Source organism: Sminthopsis crassicaudata, chromosome 2 (genome assembly GCF_048593235.1).
Source record: "Sminthopsis crassicaudata isolate SCR6 chromosome 2, ASM4859323v1, whole genome shotgun sequence".
Taxonomy (NCBI): Eukaryota; Metazoa; Chordata; class Mammalia; order Dasyuromorphia; family Dasyuridae; genus Sminthopsis; species Sminthopsis crassicaudata.
The window spans coordinates 585090983-585117257 of record NC_133618.1 but is presented as its reverse complement, the minus strand read 5'-3'; the positions used below and the strand labels follow the sequence as shown (position 1 = coordinate 585117257).

The window sequence follows — 26275 nt, the reverse complement described above, 5'->3', positions numbered from 1 at the left end:
TAAGAAATTGTTATTACTGCTTTTGGCAGAGAAAGAATATTATCCGGCAGAGTTTGGATGCCCCTATGTTAGACTTGTAATTTGTTTCTTAAATTAATCATGGTTTCTTTCTGGTCTGTAGTATATTAGGGATAAGGTTGGGGATTGAACCTGTGTCAGGATGTTCTGGATGATGGCACACCTTCTGCTAGCCTAGCTCAGCAACTTATTCTAATTGCCAGTTTTGGAGAATTACTTTGACTGTTGAAAGAATGTCATTTGCTTAGTGTCATAGAGCCAAAATGTGTCAGAAGAAGGATTTGGGCCCATGTGTTTCTGGCTTTAGGGCTAACTCTATATTTGTTATGCCATGTTAGTTCTTCTATGGCATACTATGATGATAAAAATCACATCAATTTAATCTGCCACTGACCTTTACCCAAATGTTCTCCACCATGCTTTCCTTTTTTCCTGGTGTTCCTTTTAGGAGTCTGTCTCAGAATTGGAAGGACCTTAGTCATCATCTCCTTCAGTATCTTCCCCAGTGCAGGAATTGTTTCCATGGCATCCTTCACTGAATCCAGTCTTCCTTGTTAGTGTCTCATTTTACTTTATTTTTGTCTTATGAACAAAAGACTAGTCACTCACTTGCATTATGAACAAAAGACTAGTGTCTCCTATTAGTGTTAGAGCAATAGTCTTTTGTAACTACAAAGACTGCAGCCCTTACTTAGCAAGGGGTTCTTCACAAAAGTGGTTCTTTAGAGCATGACTGTGCTCACCAGAAGTATTATCAATGTCCTCTCTGTCCGACAATGATGGGTTCTAACCAAATGGTGCTTTCTGCTGTAGGAACACCGCTGCTGCATGCCCTATACCCCCATATGCATCTCAAAAGCTGTGAAGAACTCCACAGAGTCCGAAGGCATGAGGAGAGCCCATGTGAGTAAAAGTTTAAGATGTGTTTCCTGGCCTGCAAGAGAGGTTTCCCCCTTAGATTTTGCAATCTCTGAGTCAGCAAGACCTTATCAGAGATCGTCTGTGGCTTGCTGCTGTTCCATCATTGCCACGGTCCATGTTGGTCCGGTGTATGAAATCGTTCCTTTTCCTGTTTGTGGCAGAGATGGCTGGGGAGCAGGGGAGATTTGGGCTTCTAGTGGCCCTGTTGTGGTTAAATCTTTTCTGTAGAACTTTGTTGCTCTACTCCCCTCGAATATTGAAAAATGAGGTGGGCTTGCATGTTCAGGCATGAGTTTTTTGGCACTTGTTATATTGTCATTAGTTACCCAGTGTGCCTCAAGGAAAGCTGGGATTTCCCCTTTCTTCTCTCTCTTTCTAATTCTCAGCATCAATTATACATCTGTTTTTATCATTCTTTGTACAGATCAAAGATGCTGTCGCCCTCTGTGAACTCTTTAACTGGCTGGAGAAAGAGGTTAGTGTTTTTTTTTTTTTATTTTTATTTTTCTTTCCAGCAACATATTTTTATATAGCTCATGATGAATCTGTATTTAACATCTGTGAATCTGGAATTCTCTTCCTGTTTTCTAAAAGGGATTTCAATCCAGGGCAGAACCCTGCCTGTTTGTTGTACTAGAATTGGCACTGGTGATGGGACATTACCAAAAAAAATACATTTTCCTTCCACTCTGAATATTTTATTAAGGGGGTTCAGACAAACAGATGTGCAGGAGAGATAGAGGGTGAAAATATTTTCTTAGCTAGTCATTTTTCCTTGGAAAGTTGTTGCCTTGGACCATTGTGTTGGCCCTTGTATAATCCTTATTTTCATGTATTTTTTCAAAGTGAAGTGCAAAGATTTGTTGCCATTTTTGTTAATTATTTATTTTTAAATTCAGCTGTCCTTTTATATAGACGTTAAGATCCCAGGTTGCTAATTAATTATGGAAAGAGCCCTGAATTTGGAGCAAGAAGACCTGGATTTGAGTCTTAGCATTTAGAATGTGAGCTCCATGAGAACTGTGTTTTTGCCTTTCTTTGTAATGCCGGGCACAAAGTAAAGACGTAATCAGTTCTTACTGAAACTGCTCACTCAGTAGCTATGTGATCTCAGACAATTCCTAAAAACCCTCTGAGCTTCTTTTCTCAATTGAATTTTCAAGATTATAATCCACTGCCTTACACAAAATTGTTTTGAAAATTAAAGAAATAGAACATGTGAAAATACTTAGAAAAGCATAAAGTCCCACAATAAATACACATGGATGCTTCCATGAGCTGAGATTTTATTGTGTGAATATGCAGACCACACCTTCTCCATCCCTTAGCAGACTGTTTCATGAGTTGCCATGATCAGAAACATCAGTCTCATGATGAACATCTCCATATTTACCTAGGCTTATTTGTGGGTGGTGATTTGTCATTGGGCCCATATTTGGAACCTTTCCATGTGGTAGGGCCTATAAAAGCACTTGTTCTGCTGATATAACCTAGAACCGGTTACATCCTACTTGATGTGGATAGGATTAACTGGAAGTATTTCGTATTACATATTTTTAGAAAAATGCATTAGTGAAAATTAAAATTGGAACATGTGAGGTGGGACTCTAGTGATTTAATTCTAGGATTCTTGACCTAAGGTCCTTGAACTTGTTTAAAAAAATTTTTTTTGGATAACTATTTTGACATAGATTGATTTCCTTTATCATCCTATATAATATACATATATGCATGTATATCAGTTCAAGCACTTTAGGTAAATTAGATACTTTAAAAATCATGCACACACTGAACTGAAGAGGGCATATGCTGTATCTTTTAGAGCTGCATCTATCTGCAATCTAAGGCTTTAAAATGAATTTAGCCTTTAGCTTGCCCTCTTCCTATGTGTGCAAGATAATTAAATTAAGTTTTCATTTTCCAGCTGATTTACTTCCTACTTCCTTGTCAGGTTCCCAAAGGCAGTGTGACAGAGATCTCAGCAGCAGACAAGGCAGAAGAGTTTCGTAGGTGAGAAATTCCAGCGTTCTGGGGATCCTCTGCTCTCCGGTGGGCTTCTGGGATGGGCGGTCCGGGAGGCTGGCAGGCTGTGTGGACCATCAGTCAGGGAATGGGTTAAAGGCGGTGAGCCGCGTAAGGACATGTAAGCGTCTGCTAGTGCTGGCTGGGATTGACGGAGTCGTTCTGTTTCAGGCAGCAGGCTGATTTTGTGGACCTCAGCTTCCCAACGATTTCCAGTACCGGACCCAATGGCGCCATCATTCACTACTCGTAAGGGATATGGAGGAGCCTGCCAGTGGCCTTCTTGCTGCTTCCATAGAGGAGTCCGATCAGGGGAGAAAAGTTACTTTGTGGGAGGCTGTTAGTGCCGTGTTAGAGTAGGGGAAAGACGTGATTCCCTCCTTATGCCCATTTAGCGGGAGGGAAGGCTCTTTTGGTGCTGATAAATCCATTGCCTTTCAACCTGCCTCTTATCCCTGGTATAAACGGTGGCGTGGGCAGGGAGGGCGTTGAGGACTTGGATTCAGAACCCGTCTGCCCCTACCTGTGTGACGCCGGGTGATTCACTTCGGCCCCCGAGCTCTTGATCTCTCAAGTGAGGGATGACTTCCGAGGTACCTTCCACTTCTGAGTCTGTGATCTGACACCAAATGGAACAGAACTGCCCGATTTTTTTGGAGCTTTTCCGAAGACATTTTATGAACCTACAAACTTTCCCTGGAAGGACAATATGTCAATGCACTAATTTCAAAGGATCTTGTACTTAATACAAATTTGATTTAATTCAATACCTGTTCAATTCAGCAGTCATTTATTAAGTACCCACTGTAGTCCTAGCACTTAGGGACCAGACACAGTTCTTACTCTTTAAAACTTACTGTCTCCTGAAGTGTGATAAGATGCATGTGTAGATACTGGTAATCCAGTGGTCCAGGAAGAAAAGGCCACCTCAGAAATAGGGGCCTCGCCTACAGACTTCCTGTTGCTCACTAGTCCCAGACCCTTCTCTTTCCTTTCTTTTATAGTGACTTTTGTTTTATCACAGCCACTGCTAGATAGCCATCCCATAATTATGATAGGATTATTCTGTTACTAGAATATAACATTAATTATCATATATACATTTCTTATTAAAATGAAATAATATTTGTAAAAGAGCTTAACACAATTCCTGGCACATAGTAGGTACTTAGTAAATGCTTAGTTCTTTCCCTTGCTGCTCACCCAGCCCAGCCACATAAATTACCCTTCTTTGTAATGAAAAACCATGAATTAAGTAAAACCAACTCACCCAGGGACTTTCTCTGACAATGTATTGACGTCCAACTCATCATGGCCGCATGGAGCCTGGCACGCCAATACTGGCTGCAGGATTTTCTTGGCAAAGCTATTGGAGTGCTTTGTTATTTTCTTCTCTGGTGGATTAAGGCAGACAGACTTGTCCAGGGTCATATAGCTAGTAAGACTGGATTTGAACTCAGAAGTTCATGCCTCCAGCACCGGTCATTTATAGAGATTCCATTGAGCCACTTACCCTCTTCTAGGTCAGTGTAGTAGTAGTAGTAGTAGCAGTAGTAGTAGTAGTACTAGTTGTTGTAGTAGTAGTAGTACTAATAGTAAAAGTAGTAGTAGTAGTAGTAGTACTAGTTGTAGTAGTAGTAGTAGTACTAATAGTAAAAGTAGTAGTAGTAGTAGTAGTAGTACTAGTTGTAGTAGTAGTAGTAGTACTAATAGTAAAAGTAGTAGTTGTAGTAGTAGTACTAGTAGTAGTAGTAGTAGTAGCAGTAGTAGTAGTAGTACTAGTTGTAGTAGTACTAGTTGTAGTAGTAGTAGTACTAATAGTAAAAGTAGTAGTTATAGTAGTAGTAGTACTAGTAGTAGTAGTAGTAGTAGCAGTAGTAGTAGTAGTAGTAGTAGTACTAGTTGTAGTAGTAGTAGTAGCAGTAGTAGTAGTAGTAGCAGTAGTAGTAGTAGTAGTAGTAGATGATTGGAAATAATAGCTTGGGTGTTTTTCCTAACTCTATGGAAGGGTGTAATGTCACATTAGTGGTTTGTTCATTATCTGAGAGAATGATATTTTCAGGTTTATTGTATTTCTCAGTACATATTCAGGCATTGATATCTATGTGGAATTCTAGTTAGATGATATGAAACATAATAGTCAAATTGCCCTCCTCTCTCCCCGCAAAAAACCCCAAAGAAAACTAAACCAAACAGCAACCTTTAAAAACTAAATTTTATTTCCAAATTCAACTTAGATTGTGAATTTTCCTAATAGACATGATCTGAAAATTAAGTTTAATTGTAATGGACTATTACAGTGACTTTAGAGTTCTGCATCATTGCAAACTTTTATGATATTGCCAATGTGGCAGTGACATGGATGCTGATAATTTTTTTTTTTCCCATATCTCAGTTCTGTTTTATCAATGTATTCTATGATTCCATTGTTTACCATTGTGTTACACACACACACACACACACACCCACACCCACACCCACACACACGCGCTTTTTAGACTGTTTAGATGAATAGTGCTTGCTTTGTGATCTTGGAAAGAAAAATATGTTTTGAGTGTTGAGACCTGAGAATGGGGGTAAGGAGAAAGTAAAGATCATTTAGAACAATGGGTTTCTGATGATGGATCCACCGAAATTATCCTTATCTACTCAAATAAGGATAATGTGGAGAGGCAATAGTGGATGACTGGAATTATACTAAGAAATGTAGAATATCGTTTTTCTTGATGCTAAGGCAAAGCAAGTACAACCTATGACTGGGACCTCTCACAGCACATTTCAGTTCCAATCACTAAATATTTGAGCACATACAATATTGCCCAGAAACTTGCCCGGTTCTATGAGGGAACTAAAGATGCATAATACATGTGATTGGGATGGTTATAGTCTAGTAGGGGAGAGGTGTTGATTCTCCAATTGATAAGAATAGCTAGAATAATTAACTTTTATTTGCTTTCTTAGGCCAGTCCCAGAGACGAATAGAACATTGTCCCTGAATGAAGTCTACCTTATAGACTCAGGAGCCCAGTACAAGTAAGTGACTTGGAAAATCAGACTCCAGTAATGGCAGGGGAAATTTGTAACCCCGTTACCCAACTCCAGCTGAATTCTCTTTCTCCATTTTGTATTTCCTTCCAGTGGAGTCACTTCCATGACATCCCTTTCCCTTGAAATGTCACAGTTGTGTTTCTATTCCCACAAAGGACAGTTTGATAGAAATATTAGTCATCAACAAGAAGCTATCATATGTTCCTAAACAACCAAGTTTCTGGAACTATTTGAAAATTTTTGCGCTCAGCCCATAACTAATAGGCAACAGCTGACCTGGGACCCTTGGGAAATGAGAAGGGCTACTTCCCAACTTGTAAACGGCTCATTCTTGGGACCTGTTACATATAGAGTGGCCCTCCGGGCTGAGCCCCTGGAAGACAGTTTGATGAAATTTGAGTCAGCTCTCATGTGTGAGGATATGAGAGAGGGAGGAGAGCATGGGTATACATTAAAGAGCATATGTTTGTGGGGCTGATTACTGGGGGTTTGAGACACACCCCAGAGCAGTAACTTTTAATGCTTCATCCCAAGTGAAATCGGGGCTAATGATAATGGAAAGCTTAATTAAAAAACCATCCCTTTGTCCCATTAGAAAACACAATTTTCCAGTTAAATTTATGGAGTAGCTATTAGTAATAATATCGTATGATTGAAGTTTTAGGGCTGGTCCAAGCAGTGTCATAGGTAATGGGTTCTCCCAGCACAGAGAGGTTGTATCTTATACATAATATGTGAGGGAGAAATTATTTTTCTTCTCTCAGAGTCTGTCCTCATTTAAAACGTTATCTCCCAGGTCTTTTATCTCTTATTTTTTTGTTCTCTGAATGCTTTCAGGCCCTTAGGATCTCTCCTTCATGCATACCACTGTTTTTAAGGTTGAGGCATTAATCCTCCAGTCCCTGGTTCACCTTGGCTAGTCTCAGCTGGGATACTTGCATTCTGCCTGCTACAGGATGCAAACTTCTCTCATTTTTTTTTTCTCATAATGAATATTTATTAGTTAGATTACAAATTAAAAACCATAAGGAGACAGCAAGAAAGACCTACAGACATTAGGGATGGGATCTAGCTAGGTATGGCCACAGAGCTTTCCAACAGAGCTTCTCTCCCATTATGGCATCTTCTCCCAAACCACTGACTTATCCCAGGCAGGAGGTGTTTCAGGATGCTGTGTGCGCTCATTCCCATGTTGGGCACATTTGTAGATAGAGTGTCTTTTCTCTTCCTTTTCAACAAAGGCTTGAATTGACTTGTTTTTGTCCTTCCTTTTGGAAAGGGATGGAACAACGGATGTGACACGAACTATGCACTTTGGGACCCCGTCACCATATGAAAAGGTAAGCCCTTCCAGGATATAGTGACAATGAATTTAAAAAGCAGCTTCTGATTTTTTTTTTTTTTTTTTAGACCTTCTGGAAATAGTAAAATTATATGTAGATCAGTGAAATAGCTCACTACCATGGAGTCAGGATTACCAACTTTATGAGGTTGTTTGATTGATTATTAAAGCTCAGAATATTTGCAGAAATTTCAAAGGTACTTTCTTAAGGTCAAGGTGACAAAGATTGTTTTGTTTCACCTTGACATGAAACACTGAGAACAATAGGTTCTTTTAGTGATGGATTCTTGTCTCCTCACAGTTGATTTTTTAAATTGAGTATGGAAATTTTCTGAATTTTCTTTGCAAAATTTTATATTTTTTTAATGATGCATTTTTGTTTTTACAGCACATTTCTGAGTATATCTGTCCTCCACTCAGCCAGTCTTCCCTCATAATAAAGATTAAAAAAAAAAAAGAGAGAGAGAGAGAAAAGATGGAAATGAAACAGTTTTCATGTTCATACTACTCTATTTGCAAAGAAAGGAAGGAAGTGCATTTTTTTATCTTTTTAGCTAAGTGGGTTTGATTTTGAAAACTCCTTTGGTCCAGAATTCACTCATCCTTACCTGGATATACCACAATTTGTAGAGAAGCATTATTGTGTTTCTGACAAAAGCACGTGCTTTCCTAGACCATGATGAAAAGGCAGGGTGGGATTCTCCCAGAACCTGGGTTCATAAAATACAATATAGGAGGAGATAGTAAGGGAAACAAGCATTTATTAGGGACTTATTGTGTGGCAGGCACTGAGCTAAATGCTTTAGAAGTGCTGTTTCAGTTGCACTGACTTCCTAAATTGACTTTTCTTGTTTTCTGCCTCTTTCCCTGTTTCATTTTGAAAATTGGCGCTTGGGAAAGAACTCTGGCTTGAGCTCTGGCTGTGGCTTTGTAAAGTGAGGGGTCACTTTTTGGAGGCAATGCAAAGATCACTGAACTAAGAGGAGACTTGAGCTCAAGCTTGGTCTCAGGAAAAAGATGAGAAAATGCACTTCCATCTTTGCAGTGGTGGGAGGGGCTCTATGAGAATGGGACATTGCATGTGCTTCCCAGATTTGGCGGATAATCTGGGCTGTTTTTTCCTGATTCTTACTCTTTTTTACGAGGTCTAGGTGATGGAGAAGGGGAGGGGGGAGTAGGATATATTTAGAAATAAAGTAATTATTAAAAGATAGATTAAAAGTTTTTTAAAGGATGACTTGATTTCTAAACTTGATAACTATTGCAAGTCATTTCTCAAATGGAAAAGGGGATCTTTCCTGAAAGCGGATCTAACACAATGATTTTATCATACCTCTTGATCTCAGAGTTTTGTTGTGAGTCTCAAGTGAAAATATCGAAGTGTAATATGCTTTTGTTATCTCTGGAACATTTCTTTTGTAAGTTCATTTTTTAAAGGGATTCTTGAAAATCACTTTGATGACCCAGGTCTCCCCTTTTCCTGTGGTTTTCTGCATGATGTCCTAAGTGTCCATAATCAGAGAACACGAAGGAGCTGTTCTTTCTCTCCATCCCTGCCTGTACTGATGCCCTGGGCTCTGATTCCTCATTATGCTTTCTGCTTTGTAGGAATGCTTCACGTATGTGCTCAAGGGCCATATAGCTGTGAGTGCTGCCATTTTCCCAACTGGAACCAAAGGTAAATGATTATGCCTGCCATTGAGCGTGGACTTTGAAGGCTTTTTCTTCTGGTGGGATCGTGGGACAGATCCATGAGTGGTTTTCACAGTACCAACAAGTACTGGATTCTCTTAAGTTCAAATAGAAAAGGCTGTCCTTTATTGGGCAGGAGCATGTTTGAAGTGCTCTCTTAACTGTAAGATACATGAAAAGATGTAAGTTCAAATCTGGCCCTGAAATCACTTAATCTCCCGAGTCCTAACTCTTTCCACTCTACCATGCTGAGTAACTAGTTTTGGGGTAAAAAGAAGTCAGAAAACCAAATAGTATGGTGATGGTTTTATATTGTCGTTTACAGATACTATGTGATACGATGGCGGTAGAGTGGTGTTACATGGAAAGGGTATTTTGAAAAATCTAGAGGATTCAGGTCTTTCACTGGGTAGCTGTGGGATCTCATTAAGTCACTGACTCTTTATGGGCCGCGTTTCCTTCACCTGACAAGAGAATGGCGCTTGTATTGTTATGTAGCTCTATGAACAGTGCCTGGCACATGGTGCTTAATAAATCCTTGACTGACTGATAGATACCGGCTGCTTCTAGGATTGTTGGGAAGGTGAGATAAGAACTCCATGAAAGGCTTGCTCTAGGATTCAGAAAACTTGGGTTCAGAGCTCTTCATGAGTGTGACTCCTTGGGACTTAGTTTTCTCATCTGAAGAGGGGAAGAAAATTCTTGTTCACTGGCTTGGGAAGAGCAAAGCATTTAGAAATCATAAAATGCTAGGTCCTATACTGTAAGCACAAACTGTTGTTTTGTAGCCAACTCTAAAATACTATTCAACAAATTTTTTTCATTTAGTTTTTATTTTATTTTTTCTCAATTACATATAAACAGACATTTTTATTTTATTTTATTTATAATTTTTTTTGACCGTATATATGCATGAGTAATTTTTTTTATAACATTATCCCTTGTATTCATTTTTCCAGATTTTCCCCTCCCTTCCTCTACTCCCTCCCCTAGATGACAGGCAATCCCATACATTTTACATGTGTTACAGTATAACCTAGATACAATGTATGTGTGTGAATCCCATTTTCTTGTTGCACATTAATAATTATTAGCTTCCGAAGGTATAAGTAACCTGGGTAGATAGACAGTAGTGCTAACAATTTACATTTACTTCCCAGTGTTCCTTTTTTGGATGTAGTTGTTTCTGTCCATCATTGATCAACTGGAAGTGAGTTGGATCTTCTTTAATAAACAGACATTTTAAACATTCCTTTTTAAAAATGTTGAGTTCCAAATTCTCTTCCTTCTCCCTTCCTTGAGAAGGCAAGCGATTTGATATAGATTATACATGGGAGCCACTTTCATATTAGCCATGTTATAGCAAGTGTATTGTTTTAAAAAATATATTTTTACATTAAAATGTTTTGTCTTACTGTCACATTCATCTCTTATCTCTTCTTTTCTCTATCCTGTCTCTCTGCCCCCACTCCAAACTTAACGTACTTTATGGCAGAAAGAAATATTTGAAAATATTTTTATCGGGAAAAAAAAAAAAAAAGAAGTTGAAATATCTGATAGAGTGACTGTGTCAGACATTGCGTAACATCATTGTTACGGTAGGCCTCTGACCCTTTTGAAACGAGGAGGGAAGTGTTTGCTTCAGTATCTGTTCTGGGACCATCTCTGCTTTCACAGTTTCTCAAGTAAATCATCCTTTTCATTCTCTCTCTTGTTTATAGAGCAAACATTCATTAAACCTCCACTGTGTTGTACTAGGGGAGATCAATAAGACATAATGTCTATGCTCATGGAGCTTATAATCTGATAAGGGAATGTAAGGACATGCATAATTTAATATATAAAGGAGAACAAGGAAAGCACAAAAAAAATACAAAGTAATATGAAAAGTCTGATCATTTTGAGAGAGGGGATCTGAAAAAAGTTTTATGGAGCAGGGAGGGCTGGGTTTGAGTTAGGTTGAGATGGACCTTAAAAGACAGCTAGAGTTAAAGGTGGAGGTATTATTTTGTTACATGAGTATTACTGCTTTGGAGAGTGAGAAAATAGATTCAAAAATTATATTCCTGCTTATATTTTATTCATGATATAAAGGATGCAATGTTATAATAATAATTCATAAATAACTCCAGTTTGCATAGGATTTTTAGCTTTCTACCCAGTGATATTTGTGCAGATTGTACTCTGGCAGATGAAGAAATTGAGGTTGAGAGGTTAGAGTGACTTATCCCATGGCTAGTTAGGGAGCAGATCCCTGGTGACAACTCTTTCCCTTCTCATCTGCCTCTCAGGGTGACTTGCCTTTATGCTATAACTAAAAGGGTTCCTTCTGACTCCTCAGGGCACCTTCTCGATTCCTTTGCTCGTTCTGCCTTATGGGACTCTGGCCTGGACTATCTGCACGGGACAGGCCATGGTGTGGGCTCCTTCCTGAACGTTCATGAGGGTCCTTGTGGCATCAGTTATAAAACGTTCTCTGATGAGCCTCTGGAGGCCGGCATGATTGTTACCGATGGTAAGCAATGTGTTGTGGGATGAATCGTAAGCCAGAGCAGGGAGAAGGGCGGTTCCCCATTTCCCCCCAGAGGTCGGTTCACAATTATACTGGTTTGATGCTTGAGTCAGGAAGGTGGGATGGGGGAAGGAGGGTGGGATATTGCAGAGATGATTGACTCATAGAGCATGGCGCTGTTGAGGTCTGTTTTCTCAAATGGACCTCGGAATTCTTGGAGCAGACTCTGCTCTGCAGATCAGCTCCAGGTAATTACCCTGTGTCTCTCCAGAACCTGGATATTATGAAGATGGATCTTTTGGAATCCGGATTGAGAATGTTGTACTCGTGGTTTCAACAAAGACCAAGGCAAGTTTCCCTGTAAACCTCTCCTGCTCCCTTTCAACCCCCAGGCCTTTGAGAAAGTCTGAAGCCTTGCATAATGTCAGAATCCTGAAGAGAAGACATGCTTTTGTGGGTTTTTGGACTGGGAGCGTCTTAGTAATTGAGCTTCCCCTTTTCCCTGAAATTTGCTGCCTTTTGGCACATCCTTCAGATTCAGTTTCTTTGTAAAATTCTGGAAATTTAAGACTGCTGCTCAAAGTGTGTGAAGATAGACCTGTCATGTGACTAAGTGATGAGGGTTCTGTTAAACCTGCTATCACACGCTCGCAGATTTATTTATTCACACTGTCCTTGTATCAGGGCCTCGCCTGACAGGTAGGAGTTAGTCCTGTTCTCAGTCCTATGCGATGCAGGGATTTATGTGTATTAAGGAGGCTTGCATCAGGGACTTGTGTAGTCCTAGGAGTTTGATGATACTTCTGGAAAATGTCACATTGTAGGGCGGGGGTCTCTTCAATCCCCTGTTCTAAGTTTGAGCTGTTCTTACTATCCTCACTAAAAATGGGAATTGGCTTACAACACGTTTCTTCTTGGTCACATCTAATCTGAGCTGAGCCTGCTGAAGCGTCCTCGTGATGTTGTTTATAGAAAGTACATCATGATAGTGGCGTTCTGGTTTAAAGGATTAAAAGTTCCTGTCTCCTTCCTTCCTTCCTTCCACAGTATAACTTCAATAACCGGGGGAGCTTGACTTTTGAGCCCCTGACATTGGTCCCGATACAGACCAAAATGATAGATGTGGATTTGCTGACACAGAAAGAGGTAAGATCAAGGGCATTGGGAGTTATGGGTGGGGATACTTTCTCATTCTCTTCTCTCCCCATTTTTTAATTGGGGGGGGGGATCTTTACTTTCCAAATCTGAATATCTTTGGTTATTCAAGGGCAAGCATTTGAAGAATATTAAAAAAAAAAAACAAAAAAAAACCAGCTGGTATTTAGCTAGTTGTATTGCAGACTCACTGCGTGGCCTTTGAAATTTCATTTTTTCTTTTGACTTAATTTCCCCCTTTAAAATGACATAGTTGGACCAGATGACTTCTGTGCTCTCCAGGGCTCATTGGTGGGCTACACGAATGAATGCTGTGGCTTCATTAGTTTCCCTGTACATAGATCTGCTTGCTTGTGGCTTGAGAAACACAGAGAAAAGGCAGTACTGAGGACTTTGACTGGCTGCTGACTCTCTGCTGGGCTTTCCTGCAAATGAGAAGACAAAGTGTTAATAGTTGTGGGCGTATTTGTACAGCGTATATGCCACGTGGTGACAAATGTGACATTCCTGTTCTGGGACATAATTCTCGCCTATCATCTTAGCGTGGGACGAGCAGGCAGGATGGGAGTACGGAGCAGCTCCGATGGCACAGTGGTCAGCAGGTCCAGAGTCTGTGTCCTGAGTGAAACTTGAGAAGAGTTCAGTGATGTGGAGGTCAGAGCGAGGGAGGAAGTAGCTAGTGTCAGGACATGCAGAACCATGCAGGTCATGGCGAGTACCAGATAAAAAATTGGGCAGTAGAGCAGGAGCCGAGGGATCCTAGATCCAAATGGGTAAAGTAGATGGGTGGTCAAAAGTCTCAGCAGATAGTTAATAGTGACCTTTGCCCAGAAGCTTGCATGCGAATACTGTTAAAGCTCTGTACTTTACTATAGTTCGTCTAGGGCTAACTGTGCCAGGCATTGTCCTAAGCACTAGGGATATTCAAAGGAGCAGAAAGAAGTAAAGTCTTTGCCCTTGAGGAGCTCACACCCCAGGAAGGAAGACAACACAAGGAAAGAGGCTGGAGTGGGATGGGATAAGGTGACGGTACCAGGAGTGGTCAGGAGAGGAATGAAGGTAGGACTGGCTTGGGAGCTTCTCTAATGGAAGTTCTGGGAGGAGCCAGAGGGGCGAACATCCTTCCAGTGGGCGAATTCCAGGACTGGAGGGAACTTGCAGGATGAAGGAGTTTCTGGGACATGGTGGAGGGACATGCTGAATGTAGCTTGGAGAGAAAATAAGGACACTTAGCTGGAGGGGAGTAAAGGATGGAGAAAAGCAATTCCAGTCGTCTTTGCTGCACGAATGAGGCCATGCAGAGAACGTGGTGTTGGAGCCTTTGGCAGTAATAACGTACTTTCTGCCTGTCCCTTTCCCCGGACTGTCTGCCTTGGAAGCCTTTCATGCTTGCTTTGCTGAGGGAAGGGGGTGGACCCAGCCTTTCCTTGCCATTGATCATCCCCAGAGTTGTAGTGATCCTGTGTCACTGGACAGCTCTGTGGTGTATGTGGATGAGGGTGAGGTGAGCAAGGAAATGATGCTTTTAGTCTCCAGAAGGAGACATCCTAGAACTGACCAGACCTTGTGCTCCTTCAAGTATGCCAGATCTTCCTGTCTGTCTCCTTCCTCTGTCCAAGGGCTCCATGGTCCTGCGAAGGCAGAGCTGTGCAGGCTTCACACATTGAACCCTGCTTCCTCATTCACATGGGTGAGAGCCAGGCTGGCCTTAGACCAGGAACCAGGCAATGAGTTCAAATCCTGCCTCAGAGACGTAATCTCTGCGCGAGCCATGGCAAGCCACTTGACTGCTCTCAACTTGTTTTCTCATCTATCAAAATGAAAGTAAGAGTAATTGCTAGTTATTTACAGAGTGGTTTAAGGTTTACAAAACACTTTAAAATATCTCACCCTAGGAGGTGGCTGTTACTTTTATTTACTAATGGGGAAACTGAGGCGTATAAATGTGCAGTAATCTGCCCAAGCTTATACAGCTTGTAAGTATCTGAGCTGTAGTGATTGAATTGACCACACCCTATAAAGTCCTCCTGGCATATGGGCGAAGTCAGGTAACTGATAGTTCTCACATTCATTGGTGAGTTAGGGAGACGTTGACCCCAAGCAGGTGAAGACTTCCCCTGGCGAAGTGGGCAGCGGAGAACACTGTTTCAGGGGCCATGAAGGCGGCTGCAGCAGCTGCGGGGGAGTGCCCAGAGCATGGCCAGACAGCAGGGATGCCCAGGTCATCCAGTGCATCCTGGCTGGCCCCTGGACTTTGATGACTCCGATGGCTTTGTGCAACTCTGCCCCACTTAAATTCAGTTCACACGGTCAAGATACCACAGCCGCAGCAATAACAATCACGAGGTGTCTCCAGGATGGATTTGATTCCAGATTTGGTGCTCTGTGCAGCGAATAATCATTCCTTATCTCATTAGATTGTGGTGAGGATCACATGAGGTTACGCATGTGACCCTAAAGCCCCATCTGAGTTAGCAGTCTCAGTGCGTGTGCTTGCTGGAGGTGGGCCGTGTGGAGACTGTCGGCTCCGCGGCTAGGGCTTTCTCTCCTCAGGCTGATTTCTTCACCTCCACTTTGCCAACACTTTTGCTCTTTCCTTTTGTGAAGGACTTACCTTTTCTTAGGGACTTTCTTCCCACCCCTTGCGCCCAAAAGCTCAGGTCCTTTGCCCGTAGTAGGTACTCGGGTATATGTTCACGGCTATAGGAGTGAATGAATTTCTCTCTTTGTCCTTTTTTTTTTTTGCAGTGTGACTGGCTCAACAATTATCACAAAACCTGCAGGGAAGTGATTGGGAAGGAACTGCAGAAGCAGGGGCGACAGGAAGCCCTGGAGTGGCTCATCAGAGAAACAAACCCGATTTCCATACGGCACTAGCGCCACCGGATTTCTTTTTTTTTATTTGCTTTTGGGAATGAAGTAAATATGACACATTCCTGACACCTTTCGACCTCCCCTTTCCTCCCCCTGCTTCCTTTCTCTGACTCCAAGAAGAACTGAAAATCTTCTTTGATAGCCATTTGGAAAAACACTTGTTCTTTTTTTTTTTTTTAAAGAAATTGTCGAGAATAAACCAAGAGTAAAAGCACTGCACCATGAGTACAGGTGCCTCAAAGCCAAACACATGGTCAGGGTCGCCCGCAGGAAGGCCCTGCGCGCTGGCTGGTCACCATGAAACAATCACTGCTCTTCGACAGGATCCCGCTCCAGGTTCCAGGTGCTAGCATGTTTTTAATGATAACCGCAATGCTCATCAAGATATATTTATGATCAGTGAATAAAAAATAGCAAAACTAACCACCGCCTCTGTGCTTTTCTCATACAATGTTTTTGGTATGGCCGTCCAACAAAGGGCTCAGTGTAGGAAGCCACCATGGAGGAAAACTCAGGTCACCGCCGTTCATTTCTTTATTCACTCACATCTTGACTGGTCACTCTTGGAACACGCCTGGAAGTGTTTTGGGGGTAGGAATTTGAAGGGGAATTACCAGTAAAACACCACAATTGATTGCTCCCTATTTATCGATTAGGAGTAGTGTGGGCCTAAGCCACCAGGAGAAATGGCAGCAGAGCAGGCCCAGGACTGACCTTGTGAGGGTGGGCTGCTACCTTGGATTAAGTGCCCCTCAACTTACATTCAGCCTGGCTTCTTTTCCCACAGATCACCAAATCCTCCGTAGCCTGAAGGATTAGCCATCCCAAGTCCAGGTTATGTTTGAAACCTCTCCAAGAAAGAAGAGAATATAGGTTTAAATCAAATCAAAGATCAAATATTAGATGGCCTTGTTTCAGAATTGCTCTCTCAAGTCCAGGCTTTGCAGGCCCATGGCCATTTTCTGCTTGAATGGTTTGAAGTGTGTTCATCGTGTTATTCTTTTGTTACCCTCTTTCCCCCCAACTCCCTCACTCAAGGCCTTAGCTTTTCCTTGGAGATTCAAGCAATTGCCTGTGATCTTTTTCAATTTTTCCCCTCTCAGGATCTGGGAGTAGTGAAATGCAGCCGACTTTCAGTTTAAACAGACTGTAACTCAAGTGTAACGGTAACTCCAATATTTGTCCAGCAGGCTATTAAACCTGTCACTTCACAGGGAAGCCTTCAGAGTGAAGTTTGATTTAATTGGATCAAGCCAAGAAAACAAAAAGCGTTCAGGTATTGCTGCCTATCGGGAGCTTCCTGCCAGAGGCCTACGTCAGCGTGGCGTTTTGGACTAAGAAATAAACTGGACAAGATGGCCCCATAAAGATTGAGGACAAAAATAAAACTAATGTGCAGGAGCTCAGAGGGAAGATGGGGTGATCAAAATATAGCTCTTAAAGATGTTCTTTCTCGGTTTTATATAAATAATAAAAATATTTGGTCAGAGAAAAGGCATTGGATGTAAGCAGGAGCCTTACCCAGAATTGTTTTTAGCCTCAATTTATCCTTCCAGTGAAATTACATAGACAAGGCAGGAAGATCGCAAGGGGAGATGAATGTGGGTTCTCACCTGAAATGCCCCCAAGATTGAATTCATCTGAGAGCATCATTAGCTGATCAAAGACAATAAGATTTGTGCCTTTGAAGGAAAACATGCTCCCCCAACCTCGGTAAAACTACAGTTACGTGAAGGGATGTAAAAAGTAATTACAGCATCACTGGTTCAGTAGTACTTCATTAAAGATCAGTTTTCCACATTCATTTGGAGGTAGTAGCAGGTATTGGTTTGAAACGTGGGACTATCAGTCCAATAGTTTGTCACCTGGAGGCTCAAAGGATGAAAATTTTAAAAAAATTAGATTATAATCTCTAGCCAAAAAAATGGTCTTGGTTCCTATGTTTCCTGTGCTTTCCTAATCCCACAAAGAGGAGCCACTGGATAGTTAAACAAAACAGAAGTCAAATCAGGTCCTTGCTGCTCTCCACGTAGGAGCTGTGCAGTGTTACTGGTGTTGCTTTTTTGTTTTTTCTCTCTGTCTCTGTCTCTGTCTCTGTCTCCCTCTCTTTTCCACTCTCCCTCCCTCCTTTTCCTTTCTCTTTTTTTTCTCTCTGTCTCTTTCTCTCTCTCCCTCTCTTTTCCACCCTCCCTCTCTCCTTTTCCTTTCTCTCTATCTGTCTCTTTTTTCTCTCTGTCTGTCTTTCTCTCCCTCTCTTTTCCACCCTCCCTCCCTCCTTTTCCTTTCTCTCTATCTTTGTCTCTTTTTTCTCTGTCTCTGTCTCTCTCTCCCTCTCTTTTCCACCCTCCGTCCCTCCTTTCCCTTTCTCTCTATCTGTCTCTTTTTTCTGTCTCTGTCTCTCTCTCTCCCTCTCTTTTCCACCCTCCCTCCCTCCTTTTCCTTTCTCTCTATCTCTGTCTCTTTTTTCTCTGTCTCTCCCTCTCTTTTCCACCCTCCCTCCCTCCTTTTCCTTTCTCTCTGTCTCTGTCTCTTCCCTCCCTCCCTCTGCTACAATAGGATTTTATATCTAGAAAATAGTAGGATTAATTAGAAATTGAGGATTAAATGGAGAATTTCTTAGATTGTAAAATCTTAAAGATGAGGGTTTAAGTACATAAGTTTATATATTGTAGCCCCCGATATTGGATTCATGCTTGGATGTCTTCAAGGAGCTGCTGTACTTACTAGGTACCAAGCTCTGAGGGAAGTGAGAGCAGATCTTTAAGAGGCAAAAACCTGATGTGGTAATAATAGAACTTCTCTCTTAAAAGTATTTTGTGCTTGGTTATTTTAAGGTATAGACACAGTGCTTGTTTTCCAAAGCAAAATAATTTGTATCCTAATGGATATGATTGAGTCCATCTGATCCCATGAATTCCTTCTATATCAGTGAGAGTGATCAGCTCTTTCTCTAAATGCACCATGCTCATTTCTCTCAGTACTTTCACACAGTCTTTATTCCCTGGATTCCATGGTGCAAGAGTTAGAGAGCTGGCTTAGGGTGAACAGAAAATTGCCCTTGAAGCCAGGAAGGCTTGGGTTTGAGTAATGACTGATAATGATGGCTGTTGACAATTCACTTAATCTCTTGGTGCTCTAGGGAGTTTTGTTTCTATGTTGCAAAGAAGGTCTTGCCCTATGTTGGTAAAGATTATTTCCTTACCTGGGAGATCCCTGTACCAAAGAAATCACAGATTTCTGCTGTTATCCTTCTTCAATTATCCAATTACCGTTCCTCGTGTAATATCCAACACAAGTTCCCCTCTCTTCCATGAGACCTCCATCCATGACTCTTTTGGCCTGAAGTGATTAGTTCCTTATATGAATTCCTATATCATTTGCTGGTGTCCTTTATTTGATATTATATCATATACTCCCTCTTATTACTATTTAAATTTTCATATATCCCCTGAACTAGAAGAACAGAAATCTTATATCAAAATGTTCCGCACAAGGGTGGTGCACATGGGTTTTTAAAAAATGAATGAAGGCCCATGCTAGAGGAGGTTGGCAAAGAATCCTTGTGGAATCAAAAAGAAGAGATGCCTGTCTTATTATGAGCCTGTCCTTTCTTTCCTCCCATTGCCAGCAATGTATCCCAGATTGTGAAGGATTTTCCCTAGAGGCAACGGGGAGCCATTGAAATTTTTTTTTAATAGAAAAGTTACATTCATACGTATAGAGTCATAAAGTCTACCATTATTACTTTTTCTTTGGTAAACAATCCAGATATGCCATGGTAAATCTCTTTGCTGATAATTCTAATGATATGGTTGAAATTATTTTAAAGCACGATTTTTGCAAACAAAAATGGCTGCTTTAAATTGGAAGAAAAAACTGGAATTTGGAAAATTTCTTTTTAAATTGGTTTGCTTACCCTAGCTATTTGTGTAAATATTCCCACATCAGGCACAAAGTGATGGTGTTCTCCATGGCATTTAGGAGCAGAGTCACAAATTTGCAATTATTTCACTATCTTAATTTATTTTTTTGGGGGGGGAAGGGAGGAAATGGGCAGTAGGGAGGTGGATCTGCCATATCATCGGTATAGAGACCTTGTGTCAGTTGTTTAATGTTGCTGACTCTATAACTTCATTGAGCATGAGGTTTTCTAATATTTGCCATTTCCTTATTAGTGTTTTAAGGCAGAGTTTAAATGATGTCCAGAGTAACATAAAAGCTGGATCTGAACTCAGAACTCTCTGATTCCACATTTGGGCACTCTGTCCCTCGGGGGTGCCACAGGAATCTATCAGTGAGTAAAATCAGCTAATGAATGAAGCCTGCCTAATCATCCGTATTTTAGAGTCTTTAAAAGTTGCCTTGGGGGAACTGGGAGATTAAGTTACCAAGATCACAGCCAAGAGACATTAATTGCAATGAGTAAAGCACTGCGCCTAGAGTTAGGGCAACTAAGTGGTACAGTGGGCAAAGTGCTGGACCTGGACTCAGGTTCATGGGCTCCTCAGACACTTATTAGCTGTATGACCCTGGGCAAGTCACTTAATCCTGTTTGCTTCAGTGACCTCATCTGTAAAAACGAACTGGATAAGTAAATGCCAAAACACTCCAGCATCTTGGCCAAGAAAAACCCAATGGGGTCGTGGAGAATTGGACACAACTCAACAACAGAGTTATGAAGACTCGAGTTCAAATCTTGATCTCAGATACTAGCTTTGTGACTGAACAAATTAGATTTGCTTTAGTTTCTTCATCTGTAAAAGACAAACTAATATATATTAATATAAATCAATATAAACATTACAATAAACATAAATATATAAATAATATAAAATAATATTTTTTCCTTTTTTTTTCTTTTTGTACTTGTGGATTTTCTCCTTTTATTTATTTAAAACGTAAATACAAAACAGAAAGAAAAAAATTGCCACGAGCACATCAGAACATGAGAGAATTCAAAATATAAAGCAATAAATTTCCATTTCAAGAAGGTCTATACAATTCCAATAGACTGGAGATGGAAAAGGTCATCTGTATCCAGAAAGAACTATAGATACTGAATACAGGTATTTTCACCTTTACTTTTTGTTTGCTTTTTCTTTTTCATGGTTTTATAAAATAATAATATAAAAGCACTTACTTCCCGGGGTTTGAGGATCAAATGAGAGAATAATTATAAAATGATGCTTTATACAGTATCTGGTATGTAGTAAGTGCCACATAAATATGTGCTATTATTATTCTGTATATAATGAATCTAGGTCTTCTTGACTCCAAGTCCTTCCCTCTATTCTATATTCCATGCATCTCTTAGATGAATACATGAAGGGTTAAATTAATACAGAGCCAAGGTTAAAGAGACAGCTGGCAAGGCCTTGCAAGAGCTTCATCAATTCTGACCCTATGACTCAGAAGTCAGCATCCCTGTGATCTCCTCCTCTTTAGGTGGCTAAAGGAACATTGTGAGAGCTTGCTATACATTCAGGCTGCCTTCTGTATGGCAAGGACAAAATCGGCAGGGTCTGAGTTTTCACATGCCATGCTAGGAGAAAATTGTAACTTGTTCCCTCCGGGGGATCCTGACAGAGAACTGGGTTAGTGTTTAATTAAGCTGCCTATAAACTGTGCTGGGGCGTCTGGGAAAGAACTTGAATGTTGCAATTAAAGCCAGTGGCTATATTTTTGTCTTAGATTCTCTATAGGGGTTTGCGAGCTACAGTCAAGTTTGCATTTTGTTTGGGATTTGCTGTCTTCTCTGTTTCCCTTCGATCACTCTGAATGGTGTTGCAGAAGCACAAAATGCATACAGCTGGAGAACATGGATTTAATATTTTCCCTTCAAGTCCTCCCTCAGAGAAGTGGAGATTTGTCCCTGGATGGCAGATTTATAGAATCACTGAATATTTGAGTTGATAACATTGTAATAATGATAAAAATAATTCCCTCTTACATAATGCTTTGAATGCTTTCCTGACAATAATTATGTGAGGTAGGTATTGTCATCCCTATTTTATAGATAAAGAAACTGAAATTCAGAGATGGAAAAGGGATGGAACCAGGAACACCCATTTGGTAAGTAAAGTAGCTAGACAGAGGTGGAGCAATGGTTAGAATGCTGACAGTGTCAGAAAGATGAGTTTAAATTTGGCCTCAGATACTTGTTAATTGTGTGACCCTGAGCAAGACACTAATTTCTGTTTGCCTCAATTTTCTCATCTATAAAATGGGGATATAAGTGCACCTACCTTATAGGGTTGTTGTGAGGATATGTAAAGAATTTACCTTAAAGCAATATGTAAATATTACCTAAGGTTCTTTCTTTTTTTTTTTTTTTAATCAGAAATCTTCTGATAGAATAATAAAAGACTTGATATCATTTAGTCCAATCCTTTCAATGTACAGATATTTTAAGAAGGGCTTTTCTGGGAAGGTGACTGACATAATAAAACATTGTTAAACAGACGTATAAGAAATTATTTATCCAAGTATTTATCTCTAGAATCAGCATCTTGGGCTCCTAGATAACTTATTCCAGGGAAGATACTGCTCAAATTATGTTGGAGGCTTGGATTTAGAGCCAAAGACCTGAAGTACTAGAAGACCTAAGTGAGTTCTAGTTCCAGAAGACTTAAGTTCTAGCACCAGAAGATCTGAGTTCTAGTATTAGAAAAGCTGAGTTCTCTGGTTCCAGAACACTTGAGTTTTAGTTCCAGAAGAAATGAGTTCTAGTTCCAGAAAACCTATGTTCTAATCCCAGGAGTTTTGAGTTCTGATTCTAGAACACTTAAGGCTCTAGTCCCAGGGCTTTATCACTTATCAGTTGTGACTTTAAGGATTTCATCTCTTAGTTGAGGTTTCTTCTTTTCTTCACAAGAGTAGTTACACTTACTGGGCTTATATCCAAACAGGGATATAAAGGAAGGAAAAGGACCCACATGTGCAAAAATGTTTGTGGCAGCCCTTTTTGTAGTGGCAAGAAACTGGAAACTGAGTGGATGCCCATCAATTGGAGAATGGCTGAATAAATTATAGCATGTGAATGTCATGGAATATTATTGTTCTATAAGAAATAATCAGCAGAATGATTTTAGAGAGGCCTGGAGAGACTGACATGAACTGATGGAGAACCTGGAGATCATTGTACATGACAACAGCAAGATTATATGAGGATCAGTTCTGATGGAAGTGGCTCTTTTAAACAATGAATTGATTTAGGCCAGTTCCAATGATGTTATGATGATGAGAGCATCTTACACCCAGAGAGAGGTCTGTGGGAACTGAGTGTGGATCACAACATAGTATTTTTACTTCTTTTATTGTTGTTTGCTTGAATTTTATTTTCCTTCTCATTTTTCCCCTTTTTGATCTGATTTTTCTTGTGCAGCAAGATAATGCTATAAATATGTATGCCTATATTGGATTTACATCTATTTATACCATGTTTAACATATGTTGTATTATTTACCATCTAGGGGAGGGATAGGAAGAAGGGGGGGGATTGGAACACAATGTTTTGCAAGGGTCAGTGGTGAAACATTATCTTTGCATGTAGAGGGATGCAGAGAGTGGGGGAACTCTGAGTAAGTATAAGACCCTTTAGCCCAGAGGAAACCTGCTTGGCTCCCCATTTCCCTTTGGTGTTCTCACCTTTTCCTGAGAAGTAAAGAAGGGCATGATTACCTGTGTTCTACTTGAAACAAAGGATACTTACAGCAGGATGCTTATAGTTAGCACTTAGTGTGCTGCAGGAGATAATGGTTCTCTAATTCACATACTTAATGTGCTGTAATGATGTAATCATCCTGAGGTATTTAAGGGCTGAGAAGACTGGAAATAGAGACTCCATCCTTGACCATCCTCCTGGTAGTTCCACTCTTCCACTAAGACCAAGGCTGGTCCTGACATCCTCCAGAGAGCTAGTCTGGACACTACATGTTGGGCCCAACCTGGGGCATTGAAAGAGCACACTACACTTGCCTATGTTTTGAAAATAAAAAGCTTAACAAAACCCAAAAGAGTAGTAACACCTGCAACAATCAATAGAGTCATTTAGAGGATTAGATGAGAGAATGTGTTTAAAAGATGACATAATAACTATAAAGAGTCAGGTAACTAGTATCAGTCATTATTATTCATAGATTTCTGGTAAAAAAAAAAAAACCCACAAGAAAAGCATTACTTACAGTCACATCTCTCTTTAACTCAAATGGTATCACTCAGCTTGCTCTTTCCTTGTTCCCAGGTGTGACCCCAAAGGATTTGGCAGTTTCCACAAAATCAAATTTGTTTTTAAAGTTGAAGATTTGTAACCACTGAAGCTTATTCCCACAGAGGAGTTCCAAATATGTTCTAAGGCTAGAAATGGTAGCCTTTTAGGAATAAGTGGATAGCCTCTCAGAGTGAGTACTTTGAAAGGACAGCACTCATCCGCATGTATATAATTTGGGAGTGCTACAAAATCAGCATCATTACAGTATCATTCTCTTACTTTGGTGTCTTTCTTTTGAAATTTTCTCATGGTACCTTTTGTTGTGAGCCAGGTAGGACAAGATGTGGTTATAGCTTTCAACTGAAAGCTCATTTTATTCTACTTTCCTATGAATCATTATGTCCTGGGCAAAATAAATAGAGAAGAGTATAAAAAGGGTTCCATTCTCAGTTCATCTGCTTCAAGGGGCAAACTGATGGCTAGGTTATAAACCGAGTGAGAAGAGTAGGCAAGAGAGAAGACACAAGGGGGTAATTGGGCATTTAATTGTAATGCCTTTTTATCTTTTACATACATTCATTATATCTATGGTTTAAAAATGCATTATAAATATTTCTCTATGGGAGAAAGGGCAGGTGGTAAGTAGTCCTATTTTACAGATATGAAAATGGAGGTACAAAATGCCAATGACTTGTCCAAGGTTATATAGTTATTGGAAGAGTTGGGACTAAAATCAAGATTTTCTGATTATAGGTCAGTGCTTTTTTCCCTACAACACTCTGTGATTCTTTTTACATTTTTCCAGAGACTCAAACTATAACTGTTTTCTGTTGACTCACAACAATCCAAGTGGCCTGATATCCCAGGCATTTAAAGAACTACTCAGGTGACAACAAAGGTGTGTCTGTTTTGTATGTGGCCTCTCTGCTGAATCATTCATAATTTTATTTTTTATGTTTAATGTTTAATTTTATTTTCTTGATTACATGTAAACAAAATTTTAACATTTGCTTTTTTAAAATTAAGTTTTTTATTCTCTTTCTTTTCCTTTCTTACTCATTTTTAAAAATCAGTTTTAACAAGAAGTACGCTTGTGAAGAGAAAAAGTTTTTGGAAGAAAAAAGATGAATGTGGGCAGATCCTAATTCTTCCAATTCTTTGGGGCTTCCACAGTTTAACTGCATGAAAGTGGAATGCAGGATATTGCCATACAAACCAGGAGGTGAATGTTTAATAAGATAGTGGATTGCCTCATACAATGTGCCCTACTAGGGCTGCATGGGTAATTTTAGTCAGTAGATGGCAATGTTTGTTCCTGTGTTGACAGCATCCTAGTAATATTTTAAAAGAAGTCGAAAAGGAGCTTAGAATGTTCTTTCCTTAAGATAGCTTAGTGATGGATAGAAGATGCACCTCTCACTGAAAATGAGGCATTTTTGAATATAGAGGAACTTAGGTCATATAGAATTCTAGAATTTATCTAGCTCAACCCTTTATGAATCTTGACTTATTATTATTTTGTTTTGTTTTGTTTTTAACCTTAAGACATGGTATTTGTTCTCACATGACCATAAAGCTAGAGCTGGAAGGGATCTTATGAAACATCTAGTCAAGGGGTTCTCATTTGATGGCCAACCAAGTATGAATGAACTTATGGAGAGATTTTAAGAGGTCTGAGAATTTATTTTTAAAAATATCTTGATAATTGTAATTCAATATAGTCGGTTTTTTTTGGTAATCTCATGTATTTTATATTATACACTCACAATCACTATTCTGAGAATGAGTCCAATGATTTCACCCGATAGCCACAGGAGTGCACAAGACCCATAAAAAATATTAAGAATCCCTGGAATTTGAAACTTTCATTTTACAGATAAGAAAAACAGGCTAAATGAAGGCAAGTGATTTTTCAAATTCATATAAGTAATAATTGGTAGAGCCAGCACCCAATTTCTAGTCTTTTCTACTCTACCAGGATCTAATAGGGAAGACAAAACACATAGTAAGCTCATAGAAGGTCCTCAAAAGTTAACTGAACATCCATTCAGAAAACATTTACACTGCTACAATGGAAAGCAGTAGTAAGTAAGAGTAATATGTATAGGTTCTAATAAGATCTCTACAGACCATCCGTCCACCTAGCCTCCCATAGGTTTTCTTTTTTTTTTTTTTATTAAATTTTAAAAAAATTATTTTAAATTAAATGCAAGATGAAAGATAAAACAGAAAAAGGAAGATAGAAAAGAAAATTTAAAAACAAAAACAAAACATTGTCATATGCCCAGTAAAGCATGAAGAAGGATTCAAAATATATACTTCTCATAAAATTGTAACACTTGCAAAGAATCTTAGAGATCATATGGTTCATAGAGATTACAAAGCTGAGCCTAAGGGAGAGGGACAGACTACAGTTATTCCTTCTATATTGAAACTGTCCCCACTGTGGTTTTGACATATTCTGGATTGGCATAAGAAATTA

General features: G+C 39.9%; 1 protein-coding gene across 5 annotated transcripts in view; it reads left to right on the top strand.

Moving 5' to 3' along the window:
* XPNPEP1 (X-prolyl aminopeptidase 1) overlaps positions 1 to 16007 on the top strand; it is a 68488-nt gene extending 52481 nt beyond the window's left edge. For all 5 annotated transcript variants that reach the window (XM_074295534.1, XM_074295532.1, XM_074295535.1 and 2 more), the window contains exons 11-21: positions 832 to 921; positions 1364 to 1414; positions 2891 to 2949; positions 3133 to 3210; positions 5923 to 5994; positions 7289 to 7349; positions 8960 to 9029; positions 11385 to 11558; positions 11827 to 11903; positions 12603 to 12701; positions 15459 to 16007. In XM_074295534.1, coding sequence (XP_074151635.1) covers positions 832 to 921; positions 1364 to 1414; positions 2891 to 2949; positions 3133 to 3210; positions 5923 to 5994; positions 7289 to 7349; positions 8960 to 9029; positions 11385 to 11558; positions 11827 to 11903; positions 12603 to 12701; positions 15459 to 15587 — 960 coding nt within the window. In that variant the 3' untranslated portion in view covers positions 15588 to 16007. The remainder of the gene's footprint in view (positions 1 to 831; positions 922 to 1363; positions 1415 to 2890; positions 2950 to 3132; positions 3211 to 5922; positions 5995 to 7288; positions 7350 to 8959; positions 9030 to 11384; positions 11559 to 11826; positions 11904 to 12602; positions 12702 to 15458) is intronic.
* Positions 16008 to 26275: the final 10268 nt, after the last annotated feature.